The sequence below is a fragment of the Chlorocebus sabaeus genome, chromosome 11 (assembly GCF_047675955.1).
Source record: "Chlorocebus sabaeus isolate Y175 chromosome 11, mChlSab1.0.hap1, whole genome shotgun sequence".
NCBI classification, from domain to species: domain Eukaryota; kingdom Metazoa; phylum Chordata; class Mammalia; order Primates; family Cercopithecidae; genus Chlorocebus; species Chlorocebus sabaeus.
The window spans coordinates 66,883,945-66,900,183 of NC_132914.1; the positions used below are offsets into that span (position 1 = coordinate 66,883,945).

The window sequence follows — 16,239 nt, forward strand, 5'->3', positions numbered from 1 at the left end:
CTGTCGCCCAGGCTGGAGTGTAGTGGTATGATCTCAGCTCACTGCAACCTCCGTCTCCCAGGTTCAAGTGATTCTCAGGCCTCAGCCTCCTCAATAGCTGGGATTACAGGCAGGTGCCACCACGCCCAGCTAATTTTTGTATTTTTAGTAGAGACAGGTTTTACCATGTTGGCCAGGATGTCTTGAACTCCTGACCTCAAATGATCCGCCCACCTTGCCCTCCCAAAGTGCTGGGATTACAGGCATGAGCCACCACGCTTGGCCAGTCCTAACATTTTAAATCTCCATCAGGACTGATATAAAATGAATAATTGAGGTGAGATAAGCCTGTTTGGTAATTTGGTCTACTCTGGCCTCGGATTACATAGTTATTTGCTACACATCTCCGTGGACTTACAGCCTTAATGGGGTTTGAAGAACAACTTAAAGCCTTGCCCTTGAATTACAAATGCTCATCGTGCTAGCTCTGGGAGCAACAGTAATCAGCCGGTCTCAGTCCAATATTGGTAGAGACATCTCTGGTGACAAGATGCCGTGTGCATTTTATGTGACATGAAGGAAAACATTGGGACGGTATAATATTGGTGTAACTTGAAAGGGCAAAGCAAGCAGCCAAAGAAACATTGTTCCTCATGTTTATGAATAAAACATGGATGACTGAGATGATTAACTGGCTGAATGTGCCGGACGGCGTTCGATTACAGCCTTGTGCTGTTTTTCTAAAGCCCCAGCAGCACCCTTGGCTACCAGATAGCCTTCTGATCCACCCTCCACTGTGTGAGGCTCAGATTCTATTACGTCGACTTGAAAAATGCAGACTCATGCTTCAGTGGCCTTGGTGACCCTGCTGGGTGGATTGCATTTGGTCAACTCTCCAGTCACACTCCACAGGCACCGATTTACTTAGGGCGGAGGACACCAGCGGAGCCACAAGTGAACTTGTTCACTACCATAGCCACTCTGGATGTGTTCTGGGAATCAAGGACAAGCTGGCAATCTGTCTATATAGGACAAGCATCTGTCTTCCATTTGGGATCTCAACTATTTATTTAAGATTTGTTTTTTTAAACTACCTCTAAAGGATGCAGTATTGTAAGACAGACAGTCTTCTATGGAAAAAAGTTTTTATTTTTAATACCTCAAAACTTTGTGACTCAAAGACAAAAACTTTATGCCCTGTTGTAGGACGTATGTATAAGACCTTCAACTGCAACAAGAGGTATAAACCCCTGGGTCATAGATGGGGGAAAAAGACAAGTTGCAACAAGCAAGCTGCAGCACATCTAGTGTTCTTGCTAACATTCTACTGATTCATGACTGACATTGGGTAGGTCTGCCAAGAAGACCTTATTGTACCTCTGGCTCATAAGACTATGGAGTGGATGCATGAAATTTATCTGTTTATTCACCCGACTAAATTTATTGAGCACTTATCATGAACAATTTGCTGCATTAGGTACCTTTTAAATGATCACTGAAAAGGAGAGAGAAGACATATAAATAAATATCTACAGTTGGGGCAAAGCAAATTTTTGAGCTGGGCTTTGACACTGAGTGGGAATTGGATAGATAGGAAAAGGACAGAGCATTCCACATGAAAGAAGTGACTTGAACAGATAAGGCAGCAGGAAAGTTGAGGGTGTTTGTGAGAAACAGGTACTTGAATCTGTGTGAAACACAGAAAAGTGTCAGGCCTAGGCTGGAAAGAGGTCCTTAGACTGTGCCATGAAGAGTCGTATAGCAGGTTGCGGGATGTGGACTTTATCCCAGAGACAGAGGGAAGCTGTGGATTGTCTTTGAGAATGGAGGGCATTGCTAGGGTTGTGTGGTGTTGGTAGGGGTGTCCATGGTGGAAGGCTACACAAAAAGCAATGTTGATGATTGCTTTGGATAAGAAACATGACTTGAAAACTTTTCACTCCTTTAGTCTGAAACACGGTCTTTGGAAGAACACTTTGTGTTCTGTGCTCTTGGGGGCAGTTTTACATATCTTACGCTGAGTGATGAATGATGCCCTCCAGGTCTTAATGCTGTAACAGAGCAGTAGGGAAACTCCCCAGCATGACAAACCTAATGACATTTCTTCTGAATGCTTCCATGGAAGATCTAAACACACAATGTTCATCTCCTCCTTTCTCTGGTAGCCACTATTCCCAATATGACAGCAGAAGCTGTGCTTTAAGAACAAAATAGTTTAAAATAGAATACTTATTTATTTATTTAGAGACAAGGCCTCACTCTGTGACCCAGGCTAGAGGGCAGTGGCACAATCATGGCTCACTGTAGCCTTGACCTCTTGGGCTAAAGCGATCCTTCCACCTTAGCCTCTCAAGTAGCTAGGACCGTAGGTGTGCACCACCATGCCTGGATAATTTTTTATTTTTGGTAGAGATGGGGTCTCCCTATGTTGCCCATGCTGGTCTTGAACTCCTGGCCTGAAGTGGTCCTCTTGTCTTGACTTCCCAAAGTGTTGGGATTATAGGTGAGAGCTACCACACTCGGCCTTAGAATAGTTTGAAAGAGTATTTCCCAAATGGGAGGCTGGGGTATAAATTTTAGTTTACTTTATGTTTTTTTTTGTTTTTTTTTTTTTCTGCTCCTTATTTGATATTTAAAGTATCCTCTTAGTCTAGGGTTAGTACAATCCTGAGGCTCAATATAATACCACTTAACCAACTAATAGCAGAAATATTATATGATAGAACAAAAGTACCCTCATTATATTCCTATTAGAGAGAGTCAGCTGAAAAAGCTCGGTTTTATGTTCTGGAATTTATTTGGACTGAGAGAGGCAGGCAATTAGAGATAGGAGGACATTCATGGAAAGTGTCATGCAGCCATCAGTTTCCAGGGATGAAATTTGAGAACTGTCTCTGTGGTGGGAAAAATAATTTATTTTGAGAACTTGCAGAGCCAGGATTGCTGCTGTCCATGCTGACACCAACCAGCTGTGTGATCTTTGGGGACTCATTTAATCTATTGTGACTTAGTATCATTCTTGGTAAGCTGGTGATAATTATCCTTTACCTGCGTTTGAAAGTTCAAAAGGGGTGACATGTGTAGAAAAGCTTTGAAAGTAGAAGATGTAAAAAGGACTCTGTCAATGACTGGCAAACTTTCAGAAGTGGTTTCCAAGTCATCATTGACTTCTCATACAGGGTTGGAGGAGATGATAATGTGTTTCTGAAGGTCACTCTCTTTTCTTCTTCAAGATTGTCCTTTTAAAATTGTTACTACACCAGGAGATATCACTTAACAATTAACACCTTCAAAAGGGATGACTTAGCCATTTAATGATAAGCCATTTAATGATAGGGCACTGGGCGCGTGAAGAGGAAATATAAGAACTGGAAGAAGCTGGGTTATTCGAGGGAAGGAAGAGAGGGCTGCTCAAATGGTGAAAATTGTGGAGACAGACTGCCCTGACCTTGCCTCTCAATATTGTTTTTTTGTGCCATTTGCCAAACATCATCAAACTCTGCAATATACACTTATTGTGCAATGGAAACCATCAATACAAAAACATAGAAAACATGAGAATGAGAACGATTGTGTCATATATTGGGCTATTTTTGAAAGGGAGAAGAGTAGAAGAAGGAGAGAGAGAAAAGGTTCTGTTAAGCCAGTCAGGCTAGTTAGTTATAGGTGAGTCCAGAAGAAGGAAGAGCACGTATTATTTCCACAGATTAGATAGATGTCTGGATTAAAATAATTTTAATCTCAAGTATTAATAAAAAACCCAAATTTCAAAATCTATATGGAATACCTCCACAAACACAGCCCCACGGTTTCCCCTGCAAATGACAAACATCCGAGGGCATAAGCAGCCATGATTTATTAGGAACTTTAAAAGATGCTTGGGCTGGTCAGGGGTGCAGAAGAACATGCTTCACCCTCTGCTGCCATAACAAAGAGGCAAGAGACAGGCTGACGAAGATGTCAGCAGACTGCCATACTTCTTGGGGTGTGTCTAATATAGAAAGACAAAAATAGCCCTGATAGTTTGAAGGATTTAATGCATTTCTCCAAAGAAAGCTTTTTGCAAAGCAACCCCCTTCTCATGAGAGTGATTAGGTAAATATAGAGCTTCAAAAAGACTGAAAGATAAAACTGGACGATGCTTGTCTCTCTTTCTCTGCTCTACTTTTGAAGCGGTATTTTGACAATTTAAATTCAAATAAAAAGAGGCCTTTTTAACAGAACTGAAATGAGGAATTTAGGAAAACGATATTTAGTATGATGCATTCTACTTCTCGCTGCAGATTTATTGTTTTCAAATTGCTAGTGTATTCCCAGTCAGGCGACTGCCGTGGAGGGAGCCGATAATTTGCCTGAGAATCTATCAGGGCAGAGACATGCGTGGAGAAGCATCTTTTCATGGGCAAAGCAAAATGTACTCTTCAAACCCATCTGAGGCACATGCGGCTATTTTTAACCATCTGCACTGCAGAATTATCATCAAAGCTGTAGCCAAGGATTTATACAATGGACAAGGCAACCCTCCCTCTGAACTGGGAGGTATGGGGCTAAGGGTGATGAGGAAAATCCAGTGGACCAAATATTGTATTCACCCAGCCTCCCTCTACTCTCTTTCAGGTGGACAGTTCTAAGCTCTAGAGCATCCTAGAAGGTAGCCCAGAAAGCTGCATTTAGAGCTGATGACCCCGCTGCTACCCCAGTGTTGGCCTATCTGATCATTGAACCAAAGGCTTCAGCAAATCTGGTTGAAGAAGTGGTCTCCTGTGCCTTTAACAAGGCTTATCTAGCTACATGCTACCACCCTGGTTATGTTCGGCTCTTGCTGGCTGACACAAAAAGAAATTATGGCCAAAAGTAGGGGTTCACTTAAAGTTCCCTCTTCAATAGTGTTCTGTTCTGTAGGAATTTTGTTAAAAAAGGAAATCAAGCCATGTACACATCTGATACCATTTAAAGATGAAAACTGATTGCCCATAGTGATCCCACATCAGGGTATGAAAGAATCCCTGAGTAGTTCTAAAATTATAAACTTAATGCACATTCATCTCCTTGGAAGTTTCCATTGCTCCTTCCTTTCTGGTACATTAAGTGAAAAATCAATGTTCCCAGAATACACTTTTGTTGAAGTTAGTAATTCAGAATTTGAGATATTTTTGGTAGTTTGTAATATAAGCATGCAATAGTATGTATCAGACTATGTATTTTCTTGTAAAGCTAAAATATTTGAATATAGTTGACTAAAAAGGATTACTGAGTAATATCAACATAGAACTATATTTAACCACACTTTAATAAAGTCTTCGCTCACTAAAATATGTATTTTGGTATATTTGAATTAATATCACTAAAAATACTTCTGACCTACTGTATAATTTTAAATATTTTGTGTACACTAAGTACATTTGCAGGTCTGCATAATTACCAAATATCATGTTATTGTTACATATTCCTAGAACTTTTAGAATAAAGATAGATAAGTAGAAATGACTATTTCTGACAAAGTTCCATAGCACCAAATACATCTTAAATAAATCCCTCAACTCCTAGCCAGAAGGAGTTCTTTAAAATTTTGAATATTTTTCCTCTTTACTAAGTGGATCCTTAATTGACTTCATAGACCCCTTTTTTAAGATTATTATATATGTGAGAACATTTTGACATAATTATTTGAATTATGGCAGAAAAGCCCAATAAAACAAAGCTCTTTAAATGGGATTACAGTCAGCAGTTTAAAGTTTACAAGCTTGGAGCATGCTTTTAGATTAGCAAGACAGAGCAAGCGCTCTGGACACACTTGAGTGATCCATTTCATAAGCAGTTACAGCCTCTCTTCTCCAGAATTTCGAATCCTTTAGCTGTTATGAATGGATAGTTTGTTAGGGTTTTTCCAATGCCCTTAAGGGATTATCTTCTTTACTGTTGGCTGTTTTGATTTTCAAGTTAGGACTAAAGGGCATTATGAGACTTCAGTCTTTAATCTCTGTGTTTCATTCCTCAGAGTCTTAATTTGTGTTAATGGGTAATCCCAAGTAATTAAAAGATAGTAAGAATTTTGAAGTGACTCATGATGATATAATGTGAAGACAGGCATTCTACCTCTACCTCAAGCCAGTAGTGACAGGGTAGTTCTGGACCTTGATTTTTGTTCATTTGTTTTTAAAAATCTTGAGTTTAAGCATTTAAAGTTTCTTTTGGTAAAGTTATTTTTATCACGCATGTGTTTATTATTGTCCCAGGAAAACTCATTATTACGTTAGGGTTTGGGTATATTGTCTCACTGTGCATCTTACAGACAAAGTTCTTTTGGCTACTCGTGGGTGTTTTCTCAATCTTAGTTAATAGCATCTCCATAGTTAAGCTAATGAAAAGATGCCTTAATTAAAACAGCAGATCAAGGCTGGCATGGTGGCTCCCACCAGTAATCCCAACATTTTGGGAGGCCTAGGTGGTAGGATCTCTTGAGACCAGGAGTTCAAGACCAGAATGGGTAACATAGCCAGACCTTTGCCTCTTGAGACCATCCTGGCTAATACGGTGAAACCCTGTCTCTACTAAAATACAAAAAATTAGCTGGGCGTGGTGGCGGGCGCCTGTAGTCCCAGCTACTCGGGAGGGTGAGGCAGGAGAATGGCGTGAACCCGGGAGGCGGAGCTTGCAGTGAGCCGAGATTGTGCCATTGCACTCCAGCCTGGGCAACAGAGCGAGACTCCGTCTCAAAAAAAAAAAAAAAAAAAAAAAAAAAAAAAAAAAAAAAGCCAGGCATGGTGGTGTGCACCTGTAGTTCCAGCTACTCAGGAGGCTGAGGCAGGAAGACGGCTTGAGCCTAGGAGTTCGAGGCTGCAGTGAGCTGTGATTGCACTACTGTATACTCCATCCTGGATGACAGAGAGTCCCTGCCTCAAAAATACAAAAGGCAAAAAGCAAACAAAAACAAAAACAAAACTACAGCAGATTAGAAAGGATTCCATAGTATTACAAAAGAACAAACAAAACAGATTCAACTGAAGTGATCCCACATGAGATAATGGTAAAAGAATTCACACAAGAAATATTTTTTCATTGTTTAATAACTCATAAAATGACTAAGTGTAGATTACTGGCCATGCAATAATTATCATTATTTAGTAAATGCTCAAGACTGGCGTATTTATGAAAGCATTTCTATTTTGGGGACTGCATTCAGAGTTTTAACTGGGCTTTTTTCATTCAGAGTATTGATTTTAAAGTTGATTTTTAACATGCCCCATGCAAAGATCAGGAGATGGAACTTCAGCACTGGTTTGGTGTTAAAGCTTATAAAATGCAGTTTTAAAACAGCAGCTCTTTGGTCCCAGATTGGACAGAGAAAGATGAGCTCTGTTAAAGCTTCCTTTAGATTAAAACACGATGACTAGATGAAGCAAGAACATTGGTTCCCGCTTCCCTGGCTGCACAGGCACCATCTCCCCCTCTCCCCTTACTGTATCCAACTTCAACTGCTTCCCCCTAGCTCAGCCACTGGGACCTCCCCCTACCCCCCGGGGCCGGCCCTGTGTCTTCTTTAGGACCTTACTCTGTCATCCCCCCTTGCTCCTGTGTCTTTCCTCTCTTCCAGTGGGCTCCTTTTGCTCAGCCTGTCTTTTTTCCTTCCTTTTTAAAAACAAGGAGAGTTGTTAATTTGTTTCTTTATCACATCTTGCTTCATCTTACCAAGGGTTTGATGTGGCCTTATGGAAATACATACGATGCAATAGTAGTATGTAGTATATATGACATATAAAATATTATATTTATATATTACATTATATAAATATATATAATATATAAGATCAGGCCAATATAGTAGAGGTAGAATAAGAAACAATCATAAAAGACACAGAATCTAGAAATACATTCCAAAATAATCCCATTCCACAGACTTAGTAAAGGTAGGCTACAAATTTGATTGTCAGCTTCCCAGCAGCCAAAATGAAAAGGAAACCATCATTAATTATAAAATTATAAAGTTTGTAAGATAAATAGTGTAAGATTTGCCCAGAAGAGGCAAAGCTTCCTTTCTTCCCCCCAATGTCTGAAATATGTTTCTTCCTGTGGGTCCTCTGCTAAAAGGGATTCTAAGTTACACAGTGGACAGCACTACAGTAAACACCAGAGGGAGTCTTAATGGCTCTGTCCAAATAAGGCCAGGTACAGCAGCTGAGTGAATTCAGTATAGGTGGTGAAGGTAATTCTAAGGAGGCCGAGGTGGGCGGATCACCTGAGGTCAGGAGTTCAAGGCCAGCCTGGCCAACATGGTGAAACCCCGTCTCTACTAAAAATACAAAAATTAGCCAGGTGTGGTGGTGCATGCCTGTAATCCCAGCTACTTGGGAGGCTGAGGCGGGGAATTGCTTGAACCCAGGAGGTGGAGGTTGCAGTGAGCTGAGATCACACCACTGCACTCCAGCCTGGGTGACAGAGAGAGACTGTGTCTCCAAAAAAACCAAAACACAAAAAACAAACAAAAAAAACCAGCAAAACGAAACAAAACAAAAAATAAAGCAAGTAAAAAATACGCCATTAGCCTTACCCAAGACAAAACAAAAAAGCCATTCCTAGAAGTCTGAATTGAGGGAGTAAACAGACCAGCATCCCTGTCTCTTAGTGAATACGGTCTGATCTATTTACCCTGTCAATTCAGACTTCTCAAAAAAATAGTCCATGGATACTTAATGAATTGAGGAATTACATGCGTTTTGGGTTTGTTTTATTTTTGTTTTTTAAGTATGAAAATGGCATTATGGTCTATTTGCTTTACCATGATCAAATGGCAGGGAAGATAAAGGCGGATGGGGAATGAAACAAGACTGGCCGTAACTTGATAATTGAAGGGGTGATGGATACATGGAGCTTTATCATAGCTTGTTCTCTACCGTTGGAACTGCTTAAACTTCTTTTGTTTTTTTTTCCTGAGACAGGGTCTCTCTCTGTCACCCAAATTGTAGTGCAGTGGCATGATCTTGGCTCACTGCAACCTCCCGCTCCTGGGTTAAAGCGATTCTCCTGCCTCAGCCTCCCAAATAGCTGGGACTACAGGTGTGCGCCACCATGCCGGCTAATTTTTGTATTTTTGGTGGAGATGGGGTTTCACCATGTTGGCCAGGCTGGTGTCGAACTTCTGGCCTCAAGTGATCTGCCTACCTTGGCCTCCCAAAGTGCTGGGACTACAGGCGTGGGCCATCGTGTCTGGCCCGGTTTGAACTTTTCTACAATAAAATTATTTTTTGAAAACAGCTTACACTGGCAATTTGATCTTCTTACCTATAAATCACTTCTAACCTACTACAGTTTAATTTCTACCCCACACTCTCACTTAAGTCTCTGATGACCCTAACATACAAAACCTATGGTATGCTCTTCAGGCTTTATTTGGAAACTTTGTACCTTTGGCCTCTTGGCAGGGCATTTTCTAGGTTACTCTGCATCTATATTGACCATTTCTACTCTGACTACCCTTTTCCTCTGACCACCCTTTCAGTGATAGTATTCTACCCTTTGTATTCTGCTCTGCTTCCTTGATACTGTTCTGAGTATTCCCACCCACTCTTTGGTTCTACGTACTGATACCAGTAAAATGCATCCTTTTGGGACTCCCTGCCTGCTGGCCATCTCCATGTGAATTGCCCATAGAGATCTCAAATTCAACACATGCAAAAGGGACAGCTCATAATCTTTTCCCTAGAGTAGCTTTCACCCTTCCACTCTATCTCATCTGTGGTTTATTACCATTCTTCACTCCTTCTCCTTTCTTGAATCTGTCCCTTCCGTCACCTCTACTTTCTACGTCCCTTGTGATACACCTACTTCAGGCCCTTATCCTCTCCTGTTTAAATGACAACAGCTGCTCACTCTGGCTCTGGTCTTATCCTCAGCTATCTGTCTTTCAGCCAGTTGCCAGGCTAATCTCTCTAAAGTAAAAATGTGACCCTGTCATTTAATAGCTTTGAATAACGGCTGAAACCCTTACCTGGCCTATAAAACCCTCCATCTTCTGCCCTTGCCTCCTCTCCAGATTCATTTATTGGCTCTTCTGGTTTGCCTATCAAATTGTTACTCTGAGTACACTATTTATCATTCCTTTCTGTCTTTGTCCATATTGGCCTGTAATGTGCCCTCTGCTAAATCTCCTCAATCCTATCTGTTCGCTGGCTCCTAATTCGTTCTTCTTTTATTTTGAAATGGAGTTTTACTCTTCGCTCTTGTTGCCCAGGCTGGAGTGTAATGGTGCAATCTCGGCTCACTGCAACCTCCTCTGCCTCCTGGGTTCAAGCGATTCTCCTGCCTCAGCCTCCTGAGTAGCTAGGATTACAGGTTGTGCCACCATGCTCAGCTAATTTTGTATTTGTAGTAGAGACTGGGTTTCACCATGTTGATCAGGCTGGTCTTGAACTCCTGACCTCAGGTGATCTACCTGCCTTGGCCTCCCAAAGTGCTGGGATTACAGGTGTGAGCCACCATGCCCACCTCCTAACTCACTCTTAAAGATGCATATTAGAGTCCCTGACTCCAAGCGGCTTTCTCTGCTTCAGCAGGCTGGGTGAAGTGTGTCTTCATTGTGTGTGTTCCCATGAGGCTGAGCATTTCTCCACTGTAGCATTTACCACATTGTATTGTCACTTTTCTTGGCCTTACATCTGTGAGCTTAGGAGGCGTTTTTTTTTTCTTTTCTTTTTTTTGACTACCTCTAGCATCTGGCATAGAACCTACCTCATAGTAGGCCCTGAAAAAAATTTACCTGAATAAATAAATGAGCACATTCTGTATGTAAGGGTCCAAGGGAAAATATATTTTAAATTTGTACTTAAGATAGAAAGAAGGAAAATTGATTTATTTGAGTTATATCTATTTAGTAAATATGCAGAAAATAGGGCTATGTTTTGAACATATTCCTTGATTTAGAGAATGAAGACATTGTCTCTGAGGAGTTTCCTTCTGAAGTGGAAATGAACAGTGTGCTGAATGTGAACAGCGCTGTTGAATGTGCTGGCTGGGAGGTGGGTGATCCTGCAGGTGGCCCTTGGAGAGGAGTACTTTTGCTCTGTTCTTGAAGAGCACTGCTTTGATTTTAGAATATCCGGGTTATTATGGGAATTGTGGCTACAAACCCAAAACATTGATATGAAAAGGTAAGGACAATTTGATTTCTGAATTCAATATGCTGGGAACATACACCTCAAAGAGAATAAGAAAATTTTTAAAAATCTCATCCAGGAAAGGATTTGATATGGTCCTCAAGCAGTAGGCACTTTTATAAAATGGAATGCTGTGTCTACAGTATCTTGACACGTGATCTTCACTCCTATGCAAAGAGTTCATTGGCTCAGTCAGCACCAACAAAACCACTGGTGCTACAACAATTCTTAACTTTTACCTTCCCCTTGCCCTGAGCCTCAGTCAGGTGGCTCATTTGACATTGACCTTGTATTTGGTGAAGGAACCATTCATTGCTTAGGGAATTATCTTCTATGATTTTAGAGAACATCTACTATTTTTGCCAGCCCAGCAAAACCATTCGTTCTTCTCCTGATAATAGCATCTTGCTTTTTCTTGAGATATTACATACTCCATATGGTTGGGTGGGGCTGACTGTAATCCTTAGTTCAAAGATAGACCTATAAACCAGCCATGAATAGTCAAAATATCGTCTCCCTGTTGATAGTAATTAGCCCAGGAATGGATATGTGAACCAAGCCCAGTCAGTCATAGCAAATCCAGCACTTCAGTTTCAAGAGTTGGAAAAGAGATGTGGCCTTTCCACAGGCTAGCTGAGAAGGTAAGCTGTAAGCCTGGAGCTTGCCATTTTGCCATTCTGCCCTCAGGATGGGAGATACTGCCTGAAATCTGAGCCAGTGGAGAGTAAAGCAGACCTGAGAGTCATGGGACAACAGTGAGTCCTGGTGACATTCTCTGAGCCTCTGGATCTAGTGACACCCAAAGCTAGGCTCGTCTCTGGATGTGACACTATAAACCTCCTTTTGCTTAAGAAACCTTGAATTTGGTTTTCGTCATAGGCAACAGAAACATTTTTTCTAATATGACAATCATAGGAAAAATAGACATTAATAAATCCAAAGGGCGCCATTTCTATCAACTCAGGGCTTCTGATCACCTATTTTCCTGCAGTAAATTTTCCTGGATTGTGGTCCACTTTAATGGTCCTCATTTATACAGAAAATCAAGATCAAGTGAGCTTTTGCCTAGTTGTTTCTTTGATCAATTGGTTCTAGCAGATCCAGTTAAACCTCTCACAAAACCCTCTCCCAATAGATTCTGGCCTTTGTTCTTCTCTCCATCCTGCTGGTAAATAGGCCATTTTAGTTGGAGGACTTCTCTCTGACAACTGATAATTTTTTGCTGCAGTTTTAAATATTGTACCTCTTGGTTTTCTCTCAGTTGTTTTATTTTCTGTTCTAAATTTCCAGGGTAAGTTTAATATGAAAAATAGCTTAAAGTGATTTAATCTTTCTCTGCTTCAGTTTGACATCCACAAATAAGACTTGACTAGGTGATAATAATCATCATGCTCTATAGTTTTACCTAAAGCATTTTAATGTTTACAATCTCATGGAATCTTCCCAATACTCTGGGGAAGAAATTTTCTCTGAGATCTTGTCAATCCCTAATTCTGTTTCTGTATTTAGAAACAGGGGAAACATTGTGTTTTAATATTTTCTAAAGAACATGAACATTTATATGGTAATCTGCAGAATTATGATGATTAGGATGAGTAAGTAGATCAGGATAAAAATTTTGAGACCTTCAAAAAATCATCTTAACCATGGGGTAAGAACAACTCAATGGACATTAGAAATAGAGCCTGCAGAGCATTTGCAGTCTAAATAGAGTCATCACAATGATGCCCTGATTCTATCAGCATTGCTGGTCTCTTTTCTTTTCAAGTTAAATCTTCAAGTACTTTGCATTAATCAATGGTGGGAGTGAGGAGAAGGATAAAGCATATTTAATTATCTAAAATCAAACTCACAGAAAAACAGCTCTTATTAATTCTGAAAATTGAGAAGATTGCTGGATATCCATGAAGCTCTGCCCCGGCAGAAGATATCATGAAGGCTGAGACATGCATACAACCAGAGATTCCTATCCATGGAAACTGAGAACACACTGAGGGCTGGGATGAGCTCTCTGGCCTGGAAGGAGCCCTGGGTGGGTGGGTCTGGTCTTAGGAGGCTAGCTAGAAGCAGAAGCAAATCTAGCCTGGAGTAGGCAACCTTCTCTAAGATGTGCTTTGTGGGCAACAAGGCAAATCTCCTGGCTCCTAAATCTTTCTCATTACTTTCCAGAACTACTGAAATTCCACTTTCAATCTTCCTTTTCTTTGGGTCTTGAAAGGTTTTCAGCCTCAGGGGCCCCTTTGGAAGGGAAGTGCCACAAACCATCACTGATGGGCATTAGGAGACATTGAGCAAAGGGAACAGGGGTGAAGCGAGATCTCCTGAAAGTGGAAGGAGGAGGGCAGGCCACTTCGGGGAGGAGGGAAAGAACGGTCACAGGCAGCAACCATGGGACATGAACCCACTGTATAAATCCGCTTAGCGCATGCCTCAGGGAACTATGAGCCACAGTCTTGCCAAGAGTTATAAGAAAAATTCCACAGAAGTTTTCCCTTTTGCTACAGTTTTTTGTTTGTTTTGTTTTTGAGTGGAGAGTTTCTTACTTTCTGAATTAGTCTGTGCTTTTCTTTTTAATTTACGTGGAAACTGTGGCATCTGCCTTCAGCAAATAAAATTCTCCCACATTCACACACTTCTGCAATATCAAATACATGCTCAGACTTAATGAAATATAGAACTGTGCCTGATTTACTTCAGGCCTCAACTTTAAAGCTCGTTATACATAGGGCTGATTGCTGTGTTAAAACCACTGAACAGAGACTGACGTACATACTAAGCCCAGGTAGGAAAAAATGCCAAAAAAAGGTAAAAAGATTAGAACAGTGATCTATCTGCTCACTTCCTAAATATTGGAGATATTTATTTTAATTTTCGTTAATTATTTTTCTTGAGACAGGGTTTCACTTTGTCACCCAGGCTAGAATGCAATGGCACAATCACAGCTCACTGAAGCCTTGAACCCCTGGGCTCGAACAATCCTCCGACTGCAGCCTCCCCAAGTAGCTAGGACTACAGGTGCCATCACAGTTGGCTACTTTAAATTATTTTATTTCTTTTCTTTTCTTTCTTTCTTTCTTTCTTTCTTTTTTTTTTTTTTTTTTTTGTAGAGATAAGTTCTCACTATGTTGCTCAGGCTGGAAAATATTGGAGATTTAAAAAAATGTACTTACCCCATCTGGACTGTTGACCCCAGAAATGAGGGTATGCAGTAGTCAGCAGCTGCCAATGTGTATGGTGGACGAGCAGCAGAATCGTCCCAGTAAATGTCCTTCTTCATCTTGGGTAAGCTCATGTGCATTTCGTCCACAGCTAAAAGAGAGACCTAAAATCATTGTTATATTGTTAGAATAACTCAGATGGAAATTAAATAAAAAGGAGAAGTTTTTGTGGGCAGATGAGAGTTAGAGTGGGCTAGGACACAGTCTAAGTGAGTGAATATACAAATGTCTATAGTTCGTATTTGCCATGACCACAGCTGCCACAGAGAGTTGTATCTGTCGTTTACTGCTCAAGAGTACTTTGCAATGAGGATAAGTGGGGCTTCAAGCCTCCCACACTCTGGGATCAAACCACACAGCCCAGAGAGGAGCTGCCTCTTAGCTGGAGGGAGGGGAGCCATCTTTTTATTCTGTGCTCACAATTATGTTGTTGTTTTACCTGATAGCACCCACTTAACCCCAAATATTACAGGAAGGTGAAGATTCCAGTTTTCATTCTGTTAACCCCGTAAACACATTTTTACTTGGCATCACTTCTTATATGCCCTGGTTTCTTGTTCAATTCTTTGTTTGGAAAAACATATCAAGAAGTCTATACTGCTTGGTGCTATGGTGCTCTCTCCTCTTGGCTTTGACAAAGGGATACATGAATACATTATTAATCCTCTGGGATTCCGATTTTGACAAAGGGAGTGACCTAGGCATTATGTGTCCTCCCTAAGAGACTGACATTGGGATCTACTGTGAGATGTTTGAACTTACTTAACTGCCGACTATGGGCTTGAAACGAATGAACAAGGTGAAGGCCTTCACTCATCTGTAGTTCACAGGGAAGAGAGTGGTCTAGGGAGAGTCTTGCCTAAAAGGAAAATTCCTTCATGCTGGTTCTTCATGAAAAGCTCTCTGGAATAGTGCTTCAGGGTAAGGGCCCTGGGGCCCATTTAGTGCATTTCATGCAGATTTGAGACACAGGCTGGCATGGCCCAGGCTCCCAGTGTCCAACTGGTGGCTATCTGACTGCTGGGATTGATGTGATACGACTTTGGGAACTCCCACCAGATTGTGTCTGGATGCCATTTTAAGTCACTATTAACCTCTCTGGTTGGCAATAGAAAACAAACCAAAGAACAATTTAAAATACTGCTCTATGCTGAGATGAAAGAGGCTGGAAAAAGCTAATAGAGAGGCTTACAAAGAAAATTGGCTTGAAATTCTACTTAAAAGGAACTAAATTTCACTGGAGCTGAAATCCCGGATGTGTAAGCTTCCAAAAGGACCTGAGACAGCATAGTGCACAGCCAAGCCTCTTTCATTTGTGGCTAAAGCTCTGAAGCCAAGAGGCGTGCATTTAAAATCTGCTTAGATTTGAAATATCACAAGTGACTTATTATTAATATTTGAAAGAGAAAGAAAATTCCTCTAACCTGCAAATTTCTGTCAATGCACCAGTTAGTTTCGAAATCATCATCATCTTCTCCAAAAGGGTTGATAAGCTGCTCTGCTACCTGTAGTTGAACATAAAATAAATCCATCATGATACCCGTGAAAACTAAGAATAGAATCTGGAGATGATTCCTATTTTCCTCTCTGCTTCCTTTTGTGACTTTCATAATATGAAGAGTAGAGGGGAGTAGATTGTTCTACCCAGATATTTATTAGCAAGCAAGACATGATTCTCAAACCATGAATGACGCACCTTTGTGGGTATGCTCTCCAAATGGATCTGTCCATCCAACTGGTGACAATGCAGGCCCTATCAGGGGAAGCCATGTCCGATTTAGGAGCCAAATCAAATGAGTGAATAGTGAAGGAGAACCAACTGTTTGCAAGGCACCCTGAAGGGTACACAGGCTGTGCTTTCAGGGAATTTACAGGGCCCAGATAATAAGGCA

At 40.9% G+C, this 16,239-nt stretch overlaps 1 protein-coding gene across 2 annotated transcripts in view; it reads right to left on the minus strand.

The window, feature by feature from the left end:
• The window catches only part of BEST3 (bestrophin 3), a 53,460-nt gene that overhangs the window by 13,373 nt on the left and 23,848 nt on the right, over nucleotides 1-16,239 (minus strand). The window contains exons 7-8 of one of the 2 annotated variants that reach the window (XM_037996822.2): nucleotides 15,772-15,852; nucleotides 14,302-14,451 (exon numbers count right to left, since the gene is read on the minus strand). In XM_037996822.2, the coding sequence (XP_037852750.1) occupies nucleotides 14,302-14,451; nucleotides 15,772-15,852 (231 nt within the window). Of the gene's footprint in view, nucleotides 1-14,299; nucleotides 14,452-15,771; nucleotides 15,853-16,239 lie in introns of both variants that reach the window. The other variant, XM_008003994.3, reaches the window with a different exon arrangement.